This window comes from Phodopus roborovskii, unplaced genomic scaffold (assembly GCF_943737965.1).
Source record: "Phodopus roborovskii unplaced genomic scaffold, PHOROB, whole genome shotgun sequence".
Taxonomy (NCBI): domain Eukaryota; kingdom Metazoa; phylum Chordata; class Mammalia; order Rodentia; family Cricetidae; genus Phodopus; species Phodopus roborovskii.
The window spans coordinates 54,823,210-54,839,161 of record NW_026126511.1 but is presented as its reverse complement, the minus strand read 5'-3'; the positions used below and the strand labels follow the sequence as shown (position 1 = coordinate 54,839,161).

The 15,952-nt window shown below is 42.7% G+C and overlaps 1 protein-coding gene across 1 annotated transcript in view; it reads right to left on the bottom strand.

The window, feature by feature from the left end:
* Window positions 1-3,327: 3,327 nt before the first annotated feature.
* The window catches only part of Micu2 (mitochondrial calcium uptake 2), a 74,012-nt gene continuing 61,387 nt past the window's right edge, over window positions 3,328-15,952 (bottom strand). The window contains exons 8-12 of the mRNA XM_051195598.1: window positions 12,215-12,312; window positions 9,226-9,397; window positions 5,246-5,354; window positions 4,711-4,868; window positions 3,328-3,509 (exon numbers count right to left, since the gene is read on the bottom strand). Of these exons, the coding sequence (XP_051051555.1) occupies window positions 3,405-3,509; window positions 4,711-4,868; window positions 5,246-5,354; window positions 9,226-9,397; window positions 12,215-12,312 (642 nt within the window). The 3' untranslated portion in view covers window positions 3,328-3,404. The remainder of the gene's footprint in view (window positions 3,510-4,710; window positions 4,869-5,245; window positions 5,355-9,225; window positions 9,398-12,214; window positions 12,313-15,952) is intronic.

The window sequence follows — 15,952 nt, the reverse complement described above, 5'->3', positions numbered from 1 at the left end:
GAGATCCACCTGCCTCTGCCTCCTGAGTGCTGGGACTAAAGGCATGCAACACCACCGCCTGGCCACATACTATACTTTCAAGTACACATTTAGTGCATTTTGCTGTATTACACTGCTAATCTAAAAAATTGCGATAAAATATGTATCACTCGAAAATGGAAACTTTCAGTATTTACAAATGTGTGACTCAGTGACATCAGCCACAATGTTGTGCAACCATTACTAATATGTGTTCACAAAATCTTTCATAAATTTAGCCGAGTGTTGGTGGCACATGCCTTTAATCCCAGCACTCACTTGGCAGAGGCAGGCAGATCTCTGTGACTTCTACAGAGTGAGTTTCAGGACAGCTTCCAAAGCCACAGAGAAACCATCTTGAAGAACAAAAACAACAACAACATAAACAAAAAACTCAAAACAAAACAAACAAAAAAATCATAAACTCAAACTAACCTTCTTCAACCACAGGTACCCCCCAACTCTCAGCTCTAGGTACATGACCACTGTACATCCTTTCTGCTGGCTTTCACTGTACATATGTTGTAGTCTGAGATCCATCCATGGTGTAACAGATGCCAGAGCTTCATCCTTATATGTGGTGGAGTAATGTTGCACTTATATGCATACATTTGTGTTTCTATTGATCTTTTGATTATCAGAATGTGTATTTGTATTCCTAGGAGTGTCATCTACCCCAGCCCCCAACCCCTGATAGGGTCTCTGTAGCTTTGAAGCCTGTCCTGGCTGTCTCTGTAGACCAGGCTGGTCTCGAACTCACAGAGATCCCCTGCCTCTGCCAACCGAGTGCTGGGATTAAAGGCATGGACTACCACTGCCAGTCTGGTTTTTATTTGTTTTGTTTTTATCAATTTGTCACAAGCTAGGATTATCTGACCAGAGGGAACCTCCATTGAGAAAATGCTGTCATAGGTTGGTTTGTAGGCAAGTCTGTGGGGGCATTTTCTTTTCTTGATTATCATTATGGGAGGGCCCAGCCCACTGGGAGTAGTGCCACCCTTGGGCAGATGGTCTCAGGTGGTATAAGAAAGCAGACTGTTGAGTAAGCAGTCCTCCTCCATGGTCCCTCATTGGCTCCTGCCTCCAGGTTCCTGCCCTAATTTCCTTCTGGATGTACTGTGATCACAAGATGTAGGCTGAAATAAGCAGGTTCCTCCCTAAGTTGATTTTAGTCATGTTGTTTGTCATGGCAACAGAAAACAAACTAGAACAAAAATTGATACAAGGATCATTAGGCATTGCTCTGATAGATCCAACCATGTTGATTTTTGGGAGGACCGTGAAAAGAGTTTGGAATTCTGAGCTAGAAAACAACTCAGCATTCGGAGCTCAATGAGCTGTCAAGAAAGGAGTATGTGGATGTGCAGTTTTCTTAGCACATTTTCTTGAAGAACAAGTCCTTTCTCTTACTCAGTGTTCGAGTGCCTTGTTGAAATCATTCAATCTTGTCTGTGAGGCAGCTCTACTATAGTCTTTTTTTTTTTTTTTTCCTGAAACAGGATTTCTTTGTGGCTTTAGAGGCTGTCCTAGAACTCACTCAGTAGACCAGGCTGGCCTTGAACTCACGGAGATCCACTTGCCTCTGCCTCCTGAGTGCTGGGATTAAAGGAGTGAACTACCACCGCCCTGCTAGTCTCTTGGTCTTGCAGCTGTGTACAATCTTTTGGTATTGAGATAAATAACTGTCATATCCTTTAGTCCCACCAGGAAGGAGGAAGAGGCAGGTGGATCTTTGAATTCAGGGACATCTGGACTACATATCAAGGACTAGGACAGGAAGGGTAACAAAGTAAGACCCATAACAATCTCTTAACAATCCAAGTGCCAAACTACAACAAGCTCAGAAATTTTTTTTTAACATTTTGTGATTGTTTTGTGGTGACATTGTTTTTGGTGTGACATGGACAAATGTGTTCATTAGATAAAGGACAGGGAGGGATGGCTCAAAGCTAAAGCACTTGTGTTCTTGCAAAGGACCTGGGTTTTGGTACCCAGCACCCACATGGTGGTCTACAACATCCATAGGTACACACACGGCGCACATACTAAAATAAAGGAAATCTTAAAGAAACACAACAGACCAAAGCAATAGTATCATCCAAGTCTAGCTTGGTGAACTAATGAGTTTACTGGGGTTACTTCAAGAACATGGGTGAGGGGTTACTTATATGAGCAGGGGCTTCCACATACATATACATGCCCACCTGTATACACATCCTCCCATAACATAACATAATTAATTACTTTTTGGTTTTTTAAGGCAGAGTTTCTCTGTGTAGCTTTGGAGCTTGTCCTGGAACTTGCTCTGTAGACCAGGCTGGCCTCAAAGTCACTGAGATTCACCTGCCTCTGCCTCTTAAGTGCAGAGATTAAAGGCATACTCCGCCACCACCTGGCATATATCACATTTATTTTATTGCCAACTACTTTATAGTGCCACCTTGAATGCTTTCCACAACCCAATATATCTTACCTGTGAGACCTTGATCTTATGATCATGCATATATGTGTGTGTAGGTGTGTGTGTACATATATGTGTTGCTAGGAAAGTATGGTACTCAGCTATGTCTCATGCATGCTGAGCCCCCAGGGGAGAGGGTACTGTATTTGTATCTCAAAAGCAAGGACGATTTAAAAAAGAAAGTTTGTTTTTCTTGTACCAATGTAAATACTTTACTCTGTTTCCAGACGAGGCACTGTCGCACACATGCTATTTTCAAGGCAAGGAACACACTGCTAGGGAGCAGTCACATAGGACAGGGTACAGTGCAGGTGGAGCCGGTGTAGCAGGTGTTTAACTGCGTTTGTTCCCTAGGAAGCCACAGACAGCTTCTGGCATCCATACCTGTCTGAGAATTAAGCCCCTTTCCCTGGTGGCACTTGTTTAGCCTTTTAGAAAGCGTTTCACATTCTCATGTCCAAGAACTCGGTGACAATCCCAGCCTCCAGCTTACCAGCGTGTCACTTTGCATACAGGCCTCTGACAATGCATTGTGTGTTTTCATACAGGAATACTTCCTGTTCTTTTATTATATTCTTTAATGAAAATTTACCAAGAAATCACTGAGTCAGAGCTGGTGAGATGGCTTGTCAAGGCAAGGCACTTGACACCAAAGCTCATGACCCAAGTTCAGTCTCTGGGATTCCCATGGTAGGAGGAGAGAACTGGCTCCCACATGTTGGCCTCTGACTTCCACGTGCACACTGTGGCACACACTTATCTCCCCTCTCTTGTCCCCTCCCCCATTTCCTGAATCAGAAAATGAGTACATGGCATCTTTACATTACAAAGCAACTCAATGAAGACCTAGAGAAAAACTTAATTCTTTGAAAGAATGTCACAAATTCTGGCACCACAGGCAATGCAATGGCTACACATGTCTTCCTTAAAAAGGGCCCTTTCCAGCTTGTTTCCAGGCTTCCTTGACTCCCTTAATGCTTTCCTTCTTCACGCATTTCCAGTACTCTTGCACACTCTGCTGCTGCGGCACCTGTTACCCGAGAGAAAGATCAGGCGTCACTGGAGTCAGCTATGCATGGTCTCATGTTTCACACTCCTGCTTACTGCCTTCCCAAACGAAAGAAAGCTGAACATGAGTTGTGTTGCCAAATGCATGTAATGAAAGCCATATTTATTAATTTCCCCCAGATTACATGTGCTGTGGGAACTGGGATCTCTTCTAAATTGTAAATGAATAATCTTACGTTAGGAACACAAGCATCAATTCTCAATTATCACCTTTTCCTGGCTCTCTTCCTATCTACTTACTGTCTGTGGAGATGCTTTAGACACAAGTTATTCTGATGCAAATTTCTATCATGAGAATACTTCTAGCAGATGCTAATGAAAACCCCAGGCAGAGCCCAGCATGTGAGCATGAGTAGTCACATCAGGGACTGAGAGTTCTGAGAACTTTATATTTAGTTCCCAGTATAGCTATTGTTGGCAAATCTATTAGTTTTCTTAATTATATAGATGAGGTATCTGAGGCACAGAAAAACTAAGTGACTTTTCAAGATTCATCACTTAATACACGGCATTGCAGGATTTGAACCTAGAGATGTCTAAGGAGTCTGAGGTCAGTTCCAAAGTGAGCTCTAAGGTCAGATCCAAAATCAGACTCAAGGTTAGATCCTAGGCTGTGATTTCTGAACAGTGGTTTTCTATTAGATTCAGATTTGTGTGTATGTGTACATTCAAACATACAAGTGTGCGTGTGCATCATGTGTGCAAATATATACAATGACATAGGTCCAAGGACAGCCTGGGTATTATTCACTGGCCTGAAGCTCAAAAAGTAGGCTAGTCTAGCTAGCTGGCAAAACCCAGAGACCCACCTATTTCTGCCTCCCCAGAAGTGAGATTATAAGTACATACCACTGTGCCTGGCATTTATATGGGTTCTGGTGACCCAACTCAGGTCCTTACTAACTGAACCATCTCCCCAGGCTCAGGTTTTTTTAAAGCAAAGAAAATGTTAAATATCATTCTTTGTGAAAGACAGTTGAGTGTTTCTGGTTGTAGTTTATAGTTTCTGTGTAAATGGTTAAGGTTCCATTTAACACATTTCATTTGCCTTAACATATTTTATTTGCCCTAATTTCTAGGTTTAATGCCATTGTTACTAACATGCAAAAACACAGGTTTAATAAAAAAAAAAACAAACAATAAACAAACTACAAATCTGTTACCCATAAACCTCGATGCATCCTGTTTTTCAATACTCCAAGAAATTCCCCATGGCTGAGGCATTCGTCACCGTCCAAGTCAAAGATCTTGAAGACAGTGTCCAAAATATTGTTTGAGAGCTCCTGTCCAGTTGCTACTTTCACAGCTCTCTTAAACTCAGCTAAAAAGCAAAACAAGAAACTGCCAATCAATCATGTAAATTAGTCTAAGTAGATGCAACGCATATTTCCTTTATTTGAGAAGAGTATTCAAATCACAAGTGTAGTCAAACCATGCATTTGGTTGAGAAATATCGAGAGTAAAGCATGCCATTTTAAGTTAATCAAGGTTCCCACTCCCAGTAACATATTCAATCCTGCCCCCCCACCCCAAATAAGAAAATAAAAGCCAAAAGTAACTCTTGAGTAAGTGCGCTGGGGCTAAGAATCAAGAATAACCACAATGCATTATTTTACTGCCAATCATCCCTTATTGGTATTATCTACTGAATAGTGAAACTACTTACAGACAATAAAAATGAAATGATCTGTATCTTACCCAGTCTCACGGGTCGATGAGCTAAGCTAAACATTTGCATGGCAATAGCAAAGTCTTCCAAATGCGTTGTGAAATGGCAAAATGACTTGAACTCATCCAAACTAATGCTCTAATAAAAATAAAGGTTTTTTTAAAATTACAATTTTGTATATACATCAAAATCTTATTGATGTTAAGTCTTCTATCCTAAAGCTTATGAACTTGGATCTCTCTAAGCAAGGTGATAAAATATTAAAGACATACCGTAAGAATGGAATACTAGATTCTAGAGCTGCCGAAGGCCCACAAGAATAAAGGCTACCACGTGTCTATGTGGTAGTCTGGACCAGTCCTAGTTCCTTTTCTTATTCTCATTTTGAAGCCATACAAAGACACAGAGGACACTGTGTGGAAGCTGAGAGGAATTTCACCAAAAAGCAGTTTAAATCTAGTCTTGTTGGCACTTTGATCTTAGATTTCACATTTCCAGAACAGAGAGAAGACAGGTTTCTGTACTTTGTGACTTCGGCTGAAGAGACTAATACCTGTTCAGTGGGCCACTCCCACTTAACCAGCGAGCAAGGTTGCCTATGCTGAAACCATCTCCACCATCTGTGATGTGTACAATCTTAGCCTAAATCTCAGGGAGGCAACTCAAGTTCCTTTGCCTAAGGTCTGTGGAGTAGAACAACTGAGATATGAACCATGGTCTTTTTGATTTCAGTATCCATGTACACACAAAACCCAAGTTAAAAAGCCAACTTTTCCAGTAAAAAGAAATTGGAGAGGGGGCAGAAGAGATGGCTCAGCAGTTAAGAGCACTGGCTGCTCTTGCAGAGGACAGGAGTTCAATTCCCAGCACCCACCTGGTGGCTCACACCTATCTGTGCCCTCTTCTGGCATAGAGTCATACATGCAGATAGAGCACTCATATACAGGAGATAAATAAATCTTAAATTAAAAAAAAAATCAGAAAATTCTCCTCCTTTAACTGATGCAGAGTGGACTAATCTCAAACTTAGTATCACTCAGTCTTAACCTCCACAGTAGCTGGGTTACAGGTACACACAAGCAGAGCCACAGTGTGAAAGAAAGTTCTTCCTGATCTTAATCTCTGCAGGGCCTTTTAGGACTTGCCCTCTGTCCATATGTGGTCTACTCAAGTCTCACTGCTTTCAGCCTTTGCGACACAAAGTTTCATTTGTAAAAACTGCAACAAATTTAAAAAAAATTCATTATTCCTGTTATGTGTATGGGTGTTGTCTGTGCACCACTTGCATGCCTCGTTTCCATGGGGACCAGAAGAAGGCATGGATGCCCTGGATGGAGTTACAGACAGTTGTGAGCCATCATGTGGGTGCTAAGATCAAACTGGGTGGGTCCTCTACAAGAGCAGCTATGTTCTTAACCACTGAGCCATCTCTCCAGTCCCAACACAAAAACTGTAAAGAATATATGACCAAGGTAAAAAATGCCAGCAGTGTGAAGGACACGGAGCCTGCCTTCCTCCTCCGACCCCTCTTATGACCTCATTGCAAAGGCACTGACAGCACCTGTATGCTTCCAGAAATACCCGGCTCATACAAACTCGGCTGTGCACCCCACACAACACAAAGTACCTGTCTGACTCGGGAACAAACTTTTCATGCATTTCTGCCTTCTGCTTTGTTTGTTTTGTTTTCACAGTTAACTGTCACCACAGTTGTGGAACAAGAAACATTTCTCTGTATATCCTATCATGACCTTGAGACTGGCATGGAGTGCAGCCACTGTGAGGCCTACTTCTCTTTCCTTTTCAGCAGGCTAAGGAGTGAACGCAGACCTTCTCTACAGGCGGAAATGGCATCATCACCGCCTGAACTCATACATCATCAAATTGAGGCTTTACACTGTTCATGTGTGATTCTCCTTCTTGAGACTTTATGTCCTGTCCTGGTGAGGGTTATCATTGCTGTTATGAGACACCATGACCAAAGCAACTTGGAGAGGAAAGGGTTTCCACATCACCTTTCGTCACCAAAGGAGGTGAGGACAGGAACTCAAGCTGGGCAGGAATCTGGAGGCAGGAGCTCATGATGCAGAGGCCATGGAAGGGAGCTGCTTGCTGGCTTGCTCAGTCTGTTTTCTTACAGAATCCAGGACCACAGCCCAGAGGTGGCTGCACTAACACGGGCACTCTGTATACACACTGTCTTCCTCAGACAGAGGCCTCCTGTGCTTACTCTGGTATAACAAAGACAGGCCCTCCTTCTGCAGCGAAGGTCAGGAAACCTCGCTTCCTGCCTCTTCCAAAGGACTGGTTTGTTTGGCTGTGTATGATTTCTTGCACAGTAGCTTTCGTCAGGGACTTTCCGAATCACTGTTATGGGCCTTGGGTGGCAAGGGGAAACTGGCACAGGCAGGATGCTCACACTCTTACTATGAGTCATAGTTCTTTTTTTTTTTTGTCTCTGACCCAATAGCCTTGTATCTTCTGTAAGCATCCATTAAACTATGCAGGATAATCTGCAAACATAAAATTGTAGATACTCTATAGTAACTGACAGATTGATCTTTAAAGCTCTCATGTAAATAGAGAAGTCTCAGCGTTCCAGGATCATGGATTTTAAAAGATTCCATTATGTTTTAATTAGCTTCAGCTGTCGCAGCCCAGAAGGAATATTTATATGTAAAACATTTGAGTTTCCTATTTAATACTGGGGAAATCTCTAAAATTAGATGTTTCCTTTGTATTTAATCAGGGTTGTAAACATTTCTTTCCTTTTTTTTTTAATTTTTAATTTTTGGTTTTTTGAGACACGGTTTCTCTTCATAAGCCTTGCTGTTAGCCAGGTGGTGGTGGCACACGCCTTTAATCCCAGCACTGGGGAGGCAGAAGCAGGGTGATCTCTGTGAGTTTGAGACCAGCATGGTCTACAAGAACTGTTCCAGGACAGGCTCCAAAGTCACAGAGAAACCCTGTCTTGAAAATCCAAAAACAAAAACAAAACAAAACAACAACAACAAAAAACCCCTGGTTATCCTGGAACTCACTTGTAGACAGGCTGGCCTCAAACTCAAGATCCACCTGCCTCGGCCTCTGGAGTACTGGGACTAACAGCATTCACCATCATTGTAAACATTTCTTAATTTTAAAAATTAAACTCATTTGTAATTATGTATTTCCATTTCAATTATCAATAGTATTGATTGTCTGGGCATGGTGGCACACAGGAGGTTAAGGCAGGAGAATTACAAATTCAAGGCCTGACTGGACATCATTGTGAGGCAGGGAAAAAGGATCATTCATACATTCTTGTTTTAATGACAAGAGCTTCTTTGTGTAGCCCTGGCTGTCCTTAAACTCACAGACATCTACCTGCCTCTGCTTCCCAAATGCTGGGATTAAAGGCATTCCCCACCTTGCCTGGCTGGATCACTCATATTTTATCTTTTCCCTTTTGTAGAAATACACCATGGACTCTAACTCTGAAACTGTAAGCCCAAGTTAAATGTTTTCTTCTGTAAGTGGCCTTAGTCATGCCGGTTTATCACAGCACCAGAAAGTAACTCAGACATATACAAACACCACGATTGTGAATTTGGTGATTTTATCACTTTGTATCTCATACACATCTTCTCACTTAAAAAGCTTCTAGTATGCTAATGACACAACAGACATTTCAGTGAATTCATATTGTTCCTAATGGTTTTCAAGTGGGCCACTGGATTCACTGGGTGTATAGTCAAATCCCACATATATAGCTGACACCCATGACCTCCTCTACAAACAACCTTGCTCATTTTCACTGGGTAGAGCCTCACAGTGGAGCTGCAGTCTGTCCTCTGTGTGTGAGGCAGCTCAGGACATGGAGCCAGCACTCGGAAAACATCCTTGACCTGGTGCCATGCTTCAGTAACAGGAGCACAGCCTCAGTTAATTTAGAAGTTACTTTACTTGGTTATATGAAATTCCTAGTTTGTTTCATTTCTATCACACAGGTATAAAAAGGCATACCGACCTCTCCTACTGACAACTTTTCTCTCACGTTTTTCCAGTAGATGTCTTTATTCTCGGTGTTAGTAAAGAAAAGGAGCCACTCTGCAAAGTCTTCCTTTCTCATGAAATTCAGACCCTTAGAAAACTGAAGGAATTCCATTTCTTGAACTTCTGTTTGTAAATTTTCCATAAATCTAAATATTAAAATACAAAATTGGTATAAGCAGCTAGTGGCATTCCACCTTAACATTGTAAGGGGACTGCAGGGCAGCTCCCTCCCCCACATCAAGTGGCTAGCCTCCAGCAGGTGAGCAGATGCTGAAGAGGGCTGTGTCCTGGCTGTGGAGGAGAGAGCAGGCAGAGAAGCTGGCCACACCCAACAGTCCAGCAGGTGCAGATTACACCTGGCAACCCAAGCTGTATTCAACATTGCTTTAATAAATCCACAGAAAATAACATTCCATGGAAAGCATTTTCCCAGTGTAGAAGCATCAATAAGTGGAAAAAGTAACATTTAGGAGAGGACATTCCTTTTAGCTTAATAATGAATGAACCCTGACATAGAAACAATGACTTTGTATCAGAAGCTTAGGCCTGCATGAAATTATCTGCAGTTTTTGGGGCAACAGTGTGAATCTATGTGACTCAACATGCCTTTTAAAAAAAAAATAAAACAGCATTGCACTTTGAGCAAAGTCACACCAATAGCTGGAAGATCAAACTTTTACTTTATCGAACAAGAATCTAGAAAAGTTACACTAGGGTTTATTACCTGAGTAATGTGCAAGCCATTATGAGCATTCGATGTTTTCATGCATTGCAATCTCCTTTAAAATATATCTGTTATTTGTGTGTCATAATACAGTTTAAAATGGGTAGAATATATACATGGGATAAAAATACATACATTCAGTTCAGTTAATAGCTTACTTTAGGGTTTGCATTTCTCCTGTAAACTTTGAAGTGTGCACAGACAGAGGCATCTCTCTGTGATGAGTGCCTGTTACCTATAACATTTGCTGAATGTACCAGATGCATGGATTTTTGATGCTATGTTTCTTTCTGGGTCAAAGTAGACTTTTGTCTAAAGCTGAATGCATTTTGGGTTGTATATTGAACTAATGGTCGGAGATATTTTACTGATATATTTACATTTTGTTTTACTAACTTTTAGTGTATTGTGTACTATGCTAATATTCAGTGATTCTTTTTTATGGTGTTAGCGTGTGCACATGCGTTAGTGTGTTTGTATGGGTACATGTGTGACTGTGTGTGTATGGGTGCATGTGTGTTAATGTGTGTGCCTGTGTGTGTTTCAATGCTTGTGAGGGCTACAGATTGAAGCTTGGGCTCTTCCTCTATCACTTTTCCACCTTATTTTTTGACACAGGGTCTGTCATTGCTGATTTGGTGGATCTGGCTAGCCAGCAAGCTCCAGGGATCCTTGTTTCTGCCTCTCCAACATTGGGGTTATAGGTATGTGCTGCATGCCTGTGTTTTCACATGGCTGCTGGCAAACTCAGGTCCTTGTGCTTATAGAGCACAACTTAACTGACTGAGCCATCTCCTTGCCCCCGACTGATTTGCATTGGGATTATTAAAAGAGTGCTTTACTTGTAGATGCATGTGTAGCAAATGAAGAGACATTTGCTGTGCTGGTCTTTTCACCCTCTGAGATAGGAGGAAGGAGGGTAAGAGCAAGGAGGAAACCGAGCAATAAGCTAAGAACTGTGCTGGGCTGCGGGCACTGGGCGAGAAGTGAGGAACCAAGAGACCATGGGAAGGGGCAACTGGACAGAGAACGAGAGGAGAAGCAGAAGTGACGCCTCATCTGAATGGCACTGGCTACGGAAGCTTCGTGCACTGGTGCCAGCTATGAGAGGGAAGGACACGTATCCCTTCTCACACTGCAGTCTCCTTGCAATGCCAAAGGCCTTTTTAAAGAAAACCACCTGATAAACGCACATGGGAACCACCTTCACCTGGGTGTCCCTTTTATCTACTCCTAACTTCTCACCTGGGGTAAAACCAGTGAGTAATAATCACCTCTTCATTGACAGAAGCACTCAGTGCAATTGTGCATGTTTACCACATAGCTTGTAACTGGGATTTGTGTCTGAGACACGGCCTGACATACAACAGCACATGGTATACATACATTTAGTGAGCTGAGCAAGGTGCAGGCCCTCTGCCTTCCAGATCAGTATGTTTCTGGTATTGTGATCTGCTGCTTTCTAGTACCTGTTTAGAGACCGTGTTCCAAAGAGAGCTATAGGGAGGCTCAGGGAGGAGGTGAGCAGGGCTCCTCTGTATTAATGTCTACAGTAATCATATACTGTAAGTGTTATTGGCCCAGTTTTACGAAGAAAAAAGTTCAGGGAAGTTAAGTGAAATGCTTAAAGTCAATGTCAGTGCAAAGCTTTGTCTGAGACATGGTGCTGTCTGCTTCCTACTACACTGTTGTGACTGCTCTCACAGCATGGCTGTTGGGTTGTGCAGTTACTGCAGGGCCTCTATAGAAGAGGCCTGTGCAGACAAGCGCTGAGTCCCCACAGTATAAGCACACAGTAACTCCAATTGAGATCAGCCAGTGCTGGCCCCGCAGAGCTGCACTCGGATACAGAGCATGGCCGTGTTTTATGTTAAGTTGGACTGGTTGTTTTGTGTTAAGAATCATAATGTGCGCAGTTTTGGAGATAGAGGGTTGCCAAAGGGGTCATGACTTAGAAGCTGTTGCTTTACAGCTTACACACAGTTCTAGGAAATGAGTACACCCAGTCTCTTCATTTCTTTTCTTTCTTCTTCTTCCTTTGTTTTCTTTTTGGCTTTTTGAGACAGGCTTTCTTTGTGTAGCCCTGACTGTCCTGGAACTTGTTTTGTGGACTGGGGTGACCTTGAACTGAGAGATCTGCCTGCCTCTAACCCCTGAGTGCTGGGATTAAAGGTGTGCGCCACCAATGTCTGGTCAGTGTATTTCTTACATATAAAATTTTCACAAATTTTATGTTTACCTTCGAAATTCTTTGTAATGAAGTTTTTTTTCTCCTTTTTTCCCAAAGAACCGCACTTGAAGGGTTGTGTTAATTCCAGGCTCTTTTACTGCTGGGTCCTATAAAAAAGACAAAAGGGACCTGTGGGTGGGAGCCTGGCAAACATCCACAAGTGTGTCCTGCAGGACAAGAAGGGAGAGGGCAGGCACTCCTGCTTATTACCTTGATTGACAGGACCCCCACCCCCCTCCACTTAACATCCCTTTGTGATAAAAGCCATACAGAAACTAGGTGCAGAAGGGACACACCCTAACAGGACAAACCTACAGATACTAGATGGGGGAAAGTCAAAATCTAGAAAGAGTCCAGGGTGCCCACCCCTCACCCTCACTAATTGAGTAACTCCCTTTCTAACACTGCTCCTTGAAATGCTTCTGACACTGCTACCCAGAAGCTCTGTGGCCCACACCACGCTGGTCTGGAGTGTAGTACCCAGTGCTTCTTGCAGCTCTGTCCCTATAGTCCTGCCTTCACTGCTGGCTTCTTATACAGAGTGGCCGGCAGTTCAGACAGGGGCCGCACCACAGAGTTATCTTTCTCCAGAACTTGTTTAAAACAGGGGCCACCTAACTCAAACAACTGAAAGACTGTCCGGAGCTCTCTGGCACCTCTTAGCAAAGGCCTGTATCTGCCCGGGGCCCACAGACACCATTATCTATGAAGGTGTCTTTATTTTCTCTTCCACTCAGTTTGGCTATGACCTAGAAATTTTTATTTTTAGACTCAAATTTCTGTAGTACTAAGATCCTACATATCTAATGAAGCTAAGGGTATCTGCCTCAGGATTACAGGATGAAAGGTCAAATCAATTAAATAGCCAAATGTCCCCAAATTTAAGCTCAGAAAAAACTGGTTTTACTTCAAAAAGAATATATGGTGTTTACTGATGGGCTATTTGATAGTAGCTGACTATTATGATTGTCCTGGTAATCTGAATAACATTTAACTTTATAAAAATATGATGGCCATTAATTTTGTGGTGTGTAAGCTATATATTTAGACAGAATGTTATACTTCCACATTCCCTTCAGAAGGATAGCTTCTACTTTTGATATTTACTATATATCAGACCAAATGTCAAAGCATGGATAAAAGTTTATAGTAGCTAGAATATTCTTATTAATTCCTTGAGAATTCCATACAGTGTATTTTGATGATATTTACCAACTCTTCCCCTTAAATCCCTGGTAATTTTGTTTTTCTAACTAGATTTAGATTTAAGTCTTGCTCTAAGTATAAAACTAAATGAAGTTACATTTCACACCACACCTGCTTTGGAGTCCCTGATAATGAGTTGCTGATTTTACTTTAAAAGTCTATTTTAACTTGTTCTTTTGAGATAGGGTTTCTTGTAGCAAGGCTGACGCTGACCTCCTGGATGACTGCCCCCTCTGTGCCTGATTTACGTGGTGCTGGGGACTGGACCCAGGCTTCTGTGCATGCTCTGTAAGCCCCCAACACTGAACTGCGTTGTCAGTCGCCTTGCTCGTTTCCCCTTTTAAAGATTTATTTATGTATATCTGCGTTCTGTCTGCATGTATGTCTGCACACTAGAAGAGGGCATCGATCCCATAGGCCTAGAGTTATAGACAGTTGTGAACTGCCATGTGGGTGCTGGGAATTGAACTCAGACCTCTGGAAGTGCAGCCAATGCTCTTAACTACTGAGCTACCTGCCAAGGCCCCCCCCCCCCTTTTGAGGTAAGTATCTCACCGTAGCCCAACATGGCCTCAAAGTCACAATTCTACCTCCCAGGCTCGGATTCTGAGTTACAAGGAGGAATATGGCACTGTTTTAACAATTTAAACATCCTTTGCTCTAAGCATTTGTTTCTAAGTTTTCCTTTCTGTTTCAAGGAGTTTCTTATTCACGTATCAATACATACCTGCCTTTGTATATGAGTGTGTGTGGGCACACGTGTATTCGAGGGTGCACCGTGTGGAGGCTCAAGGCTGACATGGGACTTCCTTTGGATTACTCTCCACTGCGCTGGGTTAGGGTCTCTAACTGGGTGGGCCCTGAGCTGTCTGGAGCACTTTGTCTGCAAAGCTGCAATCACTGTGGCCCCTCTACCCACCCAGTGTGTACATGAGTTCAGTTCTCATGTTTCCACACAAGTGCTTTAGACACAGAGCCCTTTCCCCAGCTCTTAATTACTGCTGTTTTTAACTCTCTCTCTCTCTCTCTCTCTCTCTCTCTCTCTCTCTCTCTCTCTCTGTGTGTGTGTATGTGTGTGTGTGTGTGTGTGTGTATGTGTAGGTTACAGGCCAGCCCTAGATGTCACCCTCAGGAATACAGAGACCTCCCACTGGTCCAGGTTAGGTTAGACCAGCTTGCCAGGGAACCCTGAGGATACCCTGTCCACCTTCCCAGTGTTGGGTTACAAGTGTGCACTGCCAAAACCTAGCTTTTATGTGGGTTCTGGGGATTGAGTTCATGTCCTTGGGCTTCCAATGCAAATGTTTTATCAACAGCAATTCCCCAGCCTGGACTAACTTAATTGAAATATTGTTTTCTTTCTAGAAAGACAACTTTTGGCATCAGGTATTAAATCCTCCCCTGATGTGCTGTCTCAGTGCTCCATGTGCTGTCAGTGGAGGGGAGGTTGCTTTGGTTTCTGATGGGGTCTCATTGTGTAGCCCAGGCTAGCCTTGAACTCACAGAGATCTGTCTGTCTGTGCCTCTCAAGTGCTCGGATATGGATGTGCTCCTGGCAGAGGCTGTGATTTTTTAAAAACTTAAACATTTTGAAATAGATATGTGTTCTAAAGATGGGGTGATTCGGAGGTTTAAGAAAGTCTCACAAGATGGAGTTACAATTAATAGAGGATTAAAATGTATTGGTATACATCACTGGTGGAAATGAAAATTCAGGTCCCATATGACAGAGTTTGTCATATGGGTAAATGTTTGTCAGAGTCTGCTAACCTCATCAACAGTCACATTTTGATCCAGCAACTGAATTTGTGGTAAGTTATCCCTAGGATACAGTCGCATGCCTATAAAACAGTGTGATCCTGGGATTATTCCTTGAAGCTTTATGAACTATGAAAGACAGACATATGTTGAATACTTCCCAAAAGGGGAATGACAGCATAAATATCACAGCCACCTAACAATGTACTTTGAGGCCCCAATGAGATGAGATATTGAGCTAGGGAGACGACTTAGTGTGTAAAGCACTTACCACACAAACGTGAGGACCTGAGCTCCGATCCTCAGCAGATACAACAGCACCTGTTTGTAATCCCAGTGCTCCTGTGTGCAGGTGGGAGGTGCAGAGAGCAGAGTCCTAAACAAGGTGGACAAGGACAGACATCTGTGCTGTGGACACACATACTGCCCTCACATGGTTTTTAGACATACTATGTGAAAATGTGGAGAAATATACAGTATACTACTGCCTATGTAAAAATGAAAATCACACTGGGTGTGTGGCTGTAACACATCTGTAACCCTTGCACTAGGGAAGCTGATGGAGGATTGTTAGAAGTTCAAGGCCAGACTGAGTTACAGAGTGAGACTTTGCCTCAAAGAAAAACAAAAACAAAAACAAAACAAAAAAAAAAAGAGACCTGGACATACATAGGAACAGCACTCACAGACCAGGGCAGGGGACCCAGACTGCAGGACAGGTCTGTGCATCTGCACACACCTGTGTAGCTCAGTGGGATACCACGTTCTTCATGAATCCCACAG